Here is a 10835-nt window from a genome sequence, read left to right as displayed (position 1 = left end):
TGTCTTTTCAAGCTGTTTTCCAGTTTTATGTTTCGTTTTTCATGCATTCTGCGTTATTTAATTCATTCGCGCAGTGAGTGATCTCGGCTTGCGGCTCTGTGACTGTCTGCTGGATATTGTTCGCGACATTTTTGCTGACTAGTTCATTGGCTGAATCATTGTTTTATAAGGACTATAATCAGCAATCAGGCGGTTTTTTTCGGGGAAGGCGCGAAAGTCGGTGGAGGGGGAAAGGGAAGAAGGACCGCCTGATCACAAGTTGGCAATGACTAAAGCAAATGATAGTCTAACCGAAAGTATGAAGCAGTTTTCCCGGTCTCCAAAAACGCTTTATTTATCTGCAATGCAGCCTGTACAACTGACGATATTTTTCGCCTTTTAAACTGCAAAAGAGAGAAAGCAAGCGCGTCCGTCGCGCGTATCTCGTGCTCCACTCCCTCCTCAAGCTTGGCTTTGCTTAGCCTCCCACGCAGGCGTTTTTAGGGGAGCTTGTTTTTCATCCCTGCACAGAAAAACGAGCTCCCCTAAAAACGCCAGCGTGGGAGGCTAGGCTTTGCTCACCTCCTGCCGCTGAAAAACGCAAAAAGAACAGCGCTCTGTTCAGCCGCGGGGCTAGTAACATTTACTTTTCCTCGCTATTCCCTCTTGACTGAGCTTTAACTGAGTAAACAGATACCATCATTGAGGAAGGTAAACAAAAACACTGCACCCTAGGTCCTGGAATTGAAATCTAACCGTGGAAGAAAAAAAAAAATCATGAGTGGGAAACTTGTTATGCAAATCTTTTCAAACTGAGCCTATTAATCAACAATTACTTTGATTTGGTTTACTCCCGAAAGACTCAACTTGACAAAGCGCTTTCGGATACGTTCCTGGTGTTAATCGATATTCACATTCTGGAGCGAAAAAGGGATGAATCGACACAGATTAAAAAGAGGAACAAAGTATAGCCAAGCGGGAATCAAAAGTGTTGACGAAAACTCTAATCAATCAGAAGAGAAAAATCTCTGGAATAATTGGCGTTTTAGTAATATAATGCATTAAATGCACTTGTACCAACGTCATTGTTCAGAAAGCTTACAGTAATTTTTTTTTTGATATTGCTGACGTCTAAATACATTAAAGAACTAAGCGCATTTATTATTGAACTAAAAAACACTAAGAGTTATCATCCGCTTTTGTGCAAAAATTTAGCCCACCCTTCGTATGAACTAAATTAAATTAATCCCAATTTTGCCCGTCGACCTTAATCGATAATTGTATTCCTGTATTCCGACCGGATCGACACCGAGCTTAATATGGTCAAAGCATTAGCTAAACATTTCCAGGTATACATACATACATACATACAGCTGATGTGGACCTGACCAATAATCAAATTATAGTAGTAATAAGTAAATAAATAGATAAATTTTAAATTGAACTATACATATTCAACTATAACTATATATAACTAAATACAACTATATACAAGGCAAAATCTCAAAAAATGGCCAGATAATTTAATTGTTTGCGTTTGCTTAAAAATTACGCATCTTACCTAGGAATTTCATTCAAGTATTGAATAAAGTGGAGAGAACTTTAAAAACAGTTGATTTTGGTGTTTTGCACAAGCCGGTTTCTTCGCAACGCCAAACAATACTTGTCCAGCAAGTGCTAATGATGTTGGCAAACAATAGATTTGCTATTTTATCTAAATTGCATTGGGCATTCAAATGCGGATTTTAAAACATTTGGATCAAAGCTGTTTTGCCATTGGTTCGCGCCCTTTTGTATAAAAGAGAGTGTTTACTTATGTCGCTATGACCACAAGAAAATAATATACTCTCTTGGGATAAAAGAGGCAAGCCCTTCTTGTAAAAGAATAGTCTTCGCGCACGTCCTTGTCCGTTCGATTGCAAGTGAACGCCTTACTCTGCATCAATAGCTCCTGAAAGAACTTGTGCTTACTTTTACTGCCATAAAGATGTCGAACGTCGAACCAGGAAAAGCTAAGGCTGCAGGGATCGTGGGTATTCTAATCCTCATCACAGCCCTTGTCAATATTATCTGTGGCTGCATATATGCTGGTATGGGTGCCAAAGATGGTTCTGGTCTTTGGTCCGGTTTTGGGGTAAGTGCACTTTATGTTTTTGTCGAGCGTACTATAGTACCAGAGCTCGACGGCGTAGAGGCACACGAGGGAGTGAGGACTCAAACCCGAATACGTAGCACCCGCAAAGACCAGTTCGCTTGCTTCGGTTCGCTTCTAACGCATTTGTTTGTGTGCTAAAGGGCTTCTAAATTACTTTCCTCTATTGGCTATATATGAACGATTTTACTGATTTTTCTGATCGACTCCTTTTGCTCGTAATTAAGCAAGTCGAAAGCTATGTACCTGGTAAATACAACGTCCCGAATTTTTAAAATGTTTGGTGCATACTATTTTTAGGTCTCATGAACTAGCTTCCAATCAGGACATGTTATCATTTTTTCCAGTAAAATACGTTTGTTTAAATTTGAATATGTTCCAAAAATCTACAATATAATTGTGGTTTTCCCGCTTATGGAAACTATTGTAATCGTTTTTTCCATTTTCATAATTCATCAAACAGAAAAAATAGTCATTTAAGGACTTCAAGGGCAAATAGTCTTTCGTTAGGGTCATTTTTTTGCTTGTTTATATATTATCAAGATCCAAAAATACCCGATTCTTCAAAAAGATGTTACATAATCGAAGAAACTTTTGTCTGATTATCAAGTTCAAACTGTGCGGGAGCCACGGGTGGTATCAAAGTACATCTATTATCCTCGGACTGGGAGTACAGAAACTTTTATCGGCGACTGAGGTTTATTGGACAAGATTAAATTTTGCGACTGTCGAATAACAAAAAAAAGCGAAAACTTAGCGATAAAGAAGGTCTTGGTTAAGTTTTCTTCAGAGCTAGTTGCTACGGGACCTCAGTAACTAGCCGCCCAAGATAACTTAATCCACAACAATCTGTTACTAAGGGTGAAATCGCTTATTCAATTTTTTGCTAATTATTTGCTGAATCCCCAGTGTAAGCACGGGGAGTCCGAATGCTATATAGCTATTTTAAAGCTTTATAGGTCACGGATCCTAATTCAATAAAAAAGAAACAATTTTCCAGCTCGTCTTTGTCTATCTTTGGTTGTTTTGGAAGGGTTTTGCATTGACGCAAAGACAGTTTCTCTTTTTGATCTCAAAGCAACATCTCCGGAAAATTTGTCAAAGCTGTGAATGGAGAAACCTATTGCTTAACGACAAATGATGGCAAGAAAACACTTTTTCGTTTATTACGCACTAACAGTTTGTATTTATTTAGAAATCGGTTAAACGAAATTTAAAGAAAGTAAAGATCGTAATTTCGCGTTATATTAAGTCATCTCATTTAATACAGATCTTAAAAAGCAGATTACGTTAAACAAATTAAGAGGTATGAGGGTTGAAACCTAGGTTTGATCGAATCCCGTCGAAAGCACAAGACTGTTACGAATCCTTATGCGTTGCTCATGGTATTGGGTCTTGCGATCAGGCGGTCCTTGTCCATTCCTGTTTGCATGGGAGGCGTCCGCCGACTTACCCTGGGTACCAGAGGTTTTTCTCGCGCAAGCCACGAGCGGCGAAGCCGCGAGAAAAACGCGCTTTTCGCGCGGGTCACTATAAAGACTTGACAGAAACCGGAAACAGCGCGAGAAATGTCTCTGGCACCCAGGGTACCGCCGACTTTGGTCTTTCCCCAAAGAAAGAAGCCTGATCGCAGGTCATCAGCCAGCCGGCGTGTAGTAGTCATTTGAACAGGTCTAAGTTCGACTGAGAAATGATACACAATGTATCCTCGTTCTGCACTTGCAAATCAATAAGTAAGGCATTTGGATATGCATGAATTTTTAACTTTAACTTTATTTTTGTTTCCTTTTACAGCAATTAGTCATTGGCATCCTAGGAATTGTGACATGGGTGAAATTAGCCAAAATGCCGGTAAGTTCATCATTTTAGCATTGAAAAAGGAACATAACTTTAATTCCCTGATGTCACAGTCATTCAATGAAAGCAGCAAAATTTGACAGCTCTGGAAAATAGTTATGAGTACTCGGTCAGTTCTTCAAGTGTAAGGGCAAAATACAGAATTCTATTACACAAACACCAACGAAATACCAGGTGAGCTTTCGCGCGAAAACATGAGATCTTCACATGTGAAAATAACGTTATTTTCACATGTGAAAAGATCACCGTTGCTATGGCTACATAATAAATCGCGCCTTTCGCAGCAAAAAAATTTTTAAGTGAAATGGTTTGGAATTTCATTGGTGTTTATATAATAAATAGAACATTATATGGCCGCTTGGAGATACGAAATATCTCCGTGCGGCCATGTAGTATCCTCTATTTATTTACCAGTAAACAAAGAAAGGAGGGAAGTAGAAAACGGGAGATCGCGGAGACATCTGGCAGATTTTATTTTCAAGATGGCGGGAAGAGTAGTGGCGGACGATTACCATATATATAGGACTGCTTCGCACGCAAACGTCTTTCTCTCTCGGTGTCAATTTACGCGTAAAGGAAGGCGGGAATTTTCTCTTCTCTAGTCAAACAAAACCGTTTTACCCGCGATTTTTTGAACCTAACCAAATCTTCCAAAGAAGGCTAGGAAAATCTGGATTCAACAGTACGGGGCGCTCTGGTCAAGCCGTTTTTTCACACAGAATTTTATATTCCGCTGTAATTTGAGTTAATACTTGCTAGGTTTCTTTGACGCAGTAGATTTTAATAGAGATCCAGACTACAACCATGAATGACTTACTCAGGAATACTCCTTGCTACAATCACATGTTTCGTTTAAGTGAACATGATCTGAAACAAAACGAATTGAAACCAATCCATACCATATAATTTATAGTTCTTGTTTCGCTTATGTTGACCCTGTAGTGTATGTCTATTTTTTTTTCCCTTTAGTTTGTCTTTTTCTTGGTCATGTCCATTTTGTGGTTGATCATATGTATTGTTCAAGTGGTCGTTGCCCTTATAGCTTGGTTGATCTGGTACATAATCAGAAAGGGCGTAGAACAACACTGCTATCAGGGTACAGACAGTTGTCTTTGCTCTGGACTTGACAAGAGTGTTCCCATCCCAGGTAAATCATTATTCCTTTTTATTCCTATAGAGGTTAAAGCAACAATGCACAAAAATTCCTTTTTGTAGAGTCCTTAAGCTCTACAAAATAGGACAGTTTCATTTACGTAGCATAGGACTCGCCCATAGACTTTGTCTAGGAGAGAATTGAAAAAAATCGAATTATAATATTACTGTCCAAACTGCGAAATGCGTCTACTGTAGGTAGACATCCAGGAGAGTAACTCCCTTATTAAGCCTAATTCCCAACAGGATATGGTTTTGGAGGATTATGGTTTTAAGTCAAACAGCGGCAATACATTTTCATTATTTAGGGTTCTGAACAGGGTGTTTGCTCTAAACCGGAAGCCTTGAACATGGTGTGAACCTTGGTGGTGCGCGACTTTTTAAAAATAAATCTATGTTATCAGCCATATATAAAAACACTTAACTCTGTGATACGAAATGAAGTGGCCTGGAATAAAGAAACTTTGTCTTAAGCTGGGTCAGAGTTTGAAGGCCTTGGTGGCAGACCACAACTGAAACTTTCTTTAAATGCCCCCGACCCTGCCACCCCATATAGATATCTGAGTCTCTTCGAGTCCATTAAGGGACGAACCATTAGAAAACTTATGGGCGAGGGGGGGCGGACGAAGTACAAAAAAATATTCGCGCTAGGGGAAATTAAATGACAAAAAATTCATGCACCCCAATTAACCCTAAAAAATATTCATGCTACGGCCTAAAAAAAATTCATACAAGGACGGTTGGTAACGAAAAGAAATTCCCCACCTCCCCTCCCCCCTCCATAACTTTTCTAATGGTCCGTCCCTTAATGCCTATCACTATGTAGTTGTTAAGTCTCTATTTATAACGAAAAAAAATTCCTGCGGCTCGCAAATTCCCCACTCCCCGACCCCCTCCATAACTTTTCTAATGGTCCGTCCCTTAACGCCTATCACTATGTAGTTGTTAAGTCTCTATTTATTTTTCTCCATAGTGTCAAAGTGCAGCAACATCAAGGTCATCGAAAGCTGCATCATTGCCATTGTGATCACCACTGCTCTCTCCGTCATTCTGATTTTCGCTGCTTCTATTATTGGTTGCATGGGAGTCTGCTGCACTAAATCCGAGGTAAGTCATTTGTAAAGATTGGTACACTTTATCATATCGATAGCCGCCCTTTTTACTTAAGGAAACCAATCAACTCCAGATTGATAATCTCACTTTAATAGAAGATTATTGAAACCAAATATTGTAATGGGATTCTGTTTGTGTAACGCTGTTTTCAAACTCTAACGTTTGCAAAGAAAGTGCCTATGGTTGGGTTAAAGCTTTGGCCAGTTTGGCATATATTTTTTTCCATTAAAATTTCTTGTAACGGTTACCATAACCTACGATCAGGCGTTCTTTTTTTATGGGGGAGTGCAAAAGTCGGCGGACCGGAAAGTAAAGGGCAGGAACTCCTCCTTCCCACGAAAGATTTATAAAGATATTGCCGACGTTATGAACGCAGGCTAGGGTGACTCAGTTAAGCTGCTTGGCTCTCTGTCTATTGAAGTCAACTGAGTTCTATTTACATTGATTCTTCCTCTTAGGAGAGAGTCTGCTTCTCAGTTATCAGTTACATATATTTTCAGCGATTTCTCAGCAATTCAAACCCTTAGGATAAATGCATGTCACTTAATGTTTCATTTTGCCCACACAAATGTTAGCAACCTCGAAAACTCTCAGTATTCACAATAACCTACGAGCAAGCCCTTGTCACGGCATGGTAGGGTGGAGTAACCTCCTCTTTCCCACTTTCCTTAGACAAAAATTACTCCCGGCTCCTGTGCAGACTATAGTCATATGTTAACTTGAATTTGATTAAGTAGCAAGTGGGCCAGAGTGTGCGTAAAACATCGGCCACTGCGACTTGAGTGTTATTGATCCGACCGACCTTCAGTCGCGTTATAAAAGCACATAGCGTTATAAAAGCACATAATCCTCCTATGAATCTCTACAAAAGCACAAGAAGCGGTAGCTCGATCCCTTTTTTCATTAATTTGATTGTTTTCTTCATCTTCTTTCTACTTAGACTAACGTTGTCGTCGTGCAGCAGCCAGGGATGGTAATGACACAGCAAGTGTCCGAGCCTCCTCCAAAGTACTAGGCTGCATTCAACCTGTAAGGCCCACGGTTCGATATGCAAAGTGACTTCTTCGATATTTGACTTTGGGTTTCCAACAGACGCTTTGGGCCAATAGACGATTTCATGAGAACCGAGGGGCTGGGTTAGGTTGCACATTTCGTGGCCAATCAATGCATGAAAAGCTGAATTGTGACCGTACTTTTAATCGAGTGGCACATAATCCTGCACAAAATCACCTTGTTGTAAAAAGTTCTATAGAACTGTGGGTGAAGTGAGTAAGAATTGTTTACCTACTAACTTACTGAGACCTAACCTGCGTTGCAGCTGTTGAGACTTCGACTGTCTATACCAGGATTTAGACGGTCTGTGACGCAGGCTAACTGAGCCCACACTATTAAAAGCGACAGGAGTTGCACGGTAACTAACGATAAAGACGTGAGAACTTCTGTAGCATCGAGTAATCGAAAATATTTTAATTTCGAAGTTGATATAAAGACTTGTTCCACCCTCCGGCTTAAAGCTTGAAATTTTATTTCAACAGCAGCTACTTATTAACTTTGTCAATGTATATGAAAAGCATTCTTTCTTATGATTTTTTGGTTTTTCTTTGTGACATCTCAGTAGCTGGAAGCGATTCAAAGCTGTAATGGGAAAAATATGTTACGTGAATGCTGCAGGACAGTGTTGTGGCTAAGTAGAACTAGGCTGAATTCTGTATCAATGTGTGAGTTGTATTAAATAAAGTTGAGCACCCGTGAAATATAATGAATCCTTGATTTTAGCAGATCATCAGAAGAGCTGCCTGGGGGAAACTAGTAGCTACATCCCGCAAGAGTTTCGTTTTACCATCCTTTTACCCCGAGAGCGAAGCCACCGCTGGTTTCTTTGCGAAATGAAGCTAAGTGATGTCTGCGAAACGAGCGCAGAAATTTCATACTGATGACTCGTCACTACCCAGATCTGGGTAGCGCTTCTGATTGGTTGAAGCAAGTTTCCCAGGGGGCACGACCAATAGGAAGCACTACCCAGATCTGGGTAGTGACGGGTCATCAGTATTGAATTTCTGCGCTTTTTTCTCAGACGTCATTTCGCGCGGAAACCAGCTGCGCTTCGCGATATCTCGACTATTTTCTAAGGCTACTATTTTTTGAAATCCCACGCGACTTTGAGTTATTCTCGTACGCTCCCCTTATTATGTTTGGTGAACGAGTTTTGCAAAGCCTGGTGAACGAGTTTGAGAACGTGGAAATCTCTTCGCTGTCTTACTGGTAACCACCCTATCTTAACAATATTGTTAATGTCATTTACATACCTATTCAAGACAAAACTAGCAGCTGCTATCTGGACACGTCGTAAACGTTTTAGTTGAAATTCCGGCAAAGGGTAATAGACAGTGTCACAATAGTCAAGTTTTGACAGGACCAGTGACTCCACTAAGTGCTTTCTGAGTCTATAACCAGCAAAGTTATTAAGTTTTCTTATTATTTGTATTGTTCCGTAACAGCTCTTGCACGTTGCTTGCACGTGCTCATCCCAATTAAGATGCTGGTGGAAATGGACACCAAGAAGCTTACTTACATTTACATATTCTAATGTACTATCTGAGATTGTAATAGCTGGTCGGTTCTTATCTAAACTATGTACATGTCACATCTAGGGCTTGTGGATAGCAACATCGTCTTTGTCTTCTTCGAGTTAAGTGCTAGATGGGAGTTGTTAGACCAGGAGCTCACAGTATTTGGTGTGGAGTTTAGATCTTGCGCACATCTTTGTAGCTCAGGAGCTGGACAACTGAAGTATATTGTGGTATCGTCAGCAGAACCAATCGAGGAAGGGAGATGATCTTGCAGATCGGAAACGCAGAGATTAAATAAAATTGGGCCGAGGATCGACCCTTGTGGCACACAGAAACGTACGTTGACCGATTGAGATGTACGATCATCGATCTGTACGAGTGTGACCGGTCACTCAAGTAGCTATTCAGCCAGCGCAGAAACGGCTTCGAGAAACCAGGCGTTGATAACTTTGTTATAAGAACCTTGTAGTTGACCGTGTCGAACGCTTTAGAGAAATCGGCCAGCACCATGAGAGTAACATCACCTTTTTTCATCGCTCTTCGCAAATCGTCGCGCATACCTATTAGAACTGTATTGGTCGAGTGTCTCTTACGAAAGGTAGAAATTGTATCGCGGAGCACTGATTCAGATTCACAAAGGTGGTCATCTGCAGCGCGACAAGTTCCTCAAAGACTTTTGATAGTGTGGGGAGAATTGACAGGGTCGGCCAGGGTTTTGGGGTATACGGTATACAGGGGCTTTTTAAATCGGGTATACAGTATATTGCAGCTTAAATACGGGTATTCGGTATATCACTTTCTTTGAATTTCAGGTATAAAGTATACCTGGGTATAATTTTGGGTATATTTGGATGAATTTTGGGTATTTTGGGGTATTTTGGCTAATTTTTTTCCGGTATACTGGTATACCACTACCCCCCAGGCCGACCCTGAATTGAAATGAGACGAAAGTGGCTCAGACTTCGGTTGATCTACTTTAGGAATTGGACTGATCCTCGCATTTTTCCACGCCTTGGGAAAATAGTATTTCCTCATACAGTTGTTGATAATAGCTGTGAGGGGGCCAGCAATGGAATCAGCTACCATTTTAACGAATTTGACAGGGATACCGTCGGGGCCAGTAGACGTATCAGATCTTAACAATTTCAGTACGCGCAGGACCTCACCGTGGGACACTTCTCGGAGCTTGAAATTAGAAGGGCTATCATCAGGTAGAGATTCAATTAGTTCTTCAAGACAGAAAGGTAAGTCCTACTAACAGGTAAAGTCAATCCTGGGTGTTGGGGTCCAAAATTCAGTACAAAAAATCTGGAATCCAAGTTCCACTGATAAGGAATGTCCACAACGTGGAATCCAAGACTGTCTCAGATTACCTGATCAATTAAGGTTTCTTGGAACTTGCCCACCTACCCCGCCCCTAAGCCAACATTATCAATTATTTCTCACTTAGGGCAAAATGTTGGCTTACGGGAGGAGTAGGTGGGCAGTTTCCCACAAACGTAAACCTTACACGGGCGATATTTTATATAAGTACGTTCTTTGACTCTGAGAGTAGAAAAAAAAAAAAAGAAAGAAAGAAAGAAAATACGGGGAACATAGCTCATGTTACGTTTCTGTCAAGAGCATTGTATCCTATCCGTTTCAGCATAAGGAATCTAAAGAAATTATACCATAAGAGATGCAGTGAAGTTTTACTTGTTTGTATCCGCTGTTGACCCTCCAGCCCATTCTTGACCTCCTCAAAAGATGAAGTAAAAGTTTTGCAAGGCCTGAAACCCTATACTGTAAATTCAAAAGATTGTTTCAGCATAAAGTCCCAATTTAGCCCTGCAGGACAAAGTCTGGCATTGGCCTTGATTAGGGAGCCAAATTAGACCAAAAAATATTACTGTATTGGGTCTTACTGAACTCGCTGAAACTGGTTCATATTTAGGACTAAAAATGATCTTTTTGATTTACAGTGTAGTTTACAACATGTACTGATTCTCTTTTAGAACATTTAAAGCTTAAAA

The 10835-nt window shown here is 40.4% G+C and overlaps 1 protein-coding gene across 1 annotated transcript; it reads left to right on the top strand.

Moving 5' to 3' along the window:
* The first annotated feature begins 1966 nt into the window (after positions 1–1966).
* LOC140952923 (uncharacterized) lies at positions 1967–7995 on the top strand. Its single transcript, XM_073402377.1, has 5 exons — positions 1967–2113; positions 3926–3982; positions 4958–5135; positions 6114–6247; positions 7194–7995. The coding sequence occupies exons 1-5, from the start codon at positions 1967–1969 to the stop codon at positions 7266–7268; spliced, it is 591 nt and encodes a 196-aa protein (XP_073258478.1). The 3' UTR covers positions 7269–7995.
* Positions 7996–10835: the final 2840 nt, after the last annotated feature.

This window comes from Porites lutea, chromosome 11, assembly GCF_958299795.1.
Source record: "Porites lutea chromosome 11, jaPorLute2.1, whole genome shotgun sequence".
In the NCBI taxonomy this organism is placed as follows: domain Eukaryota; kingdom Metazoa; phylum Cnidaria; class Anthozoa; order Scleractinia; family Poritidae; genus Porites; species Porites lutea.
This window is presented reverse-complemented; position numbering and strand designations above follow the sequence as displayed.

Excerpts from the sequence above, each read along its gene's own strand:
- LOC140952923 (XM_073402377.1), top strand. The coding sequence starts at position 1,967 with ATGTCGAACGTCGAACCAGGAAAAGCTAAGGCTGCAGGGATCGTGGGT. Across the intron at positions 2,114-3,925 it reads GTCTTTGGTCCGGTTTTGGG|CAATTAGTCATTGGCATCCT; the intron begins GTAAGTGCACTT and ends TTCCTTTTACAG. Across the intron at positions 6,248-7,193 it reads TCTGCTGCACTAAATCCGAG|ACTAACGTTGTCGTCGTGCA; the intron begins GTAAGTCATTTG and ends CTTTCTACTTAG.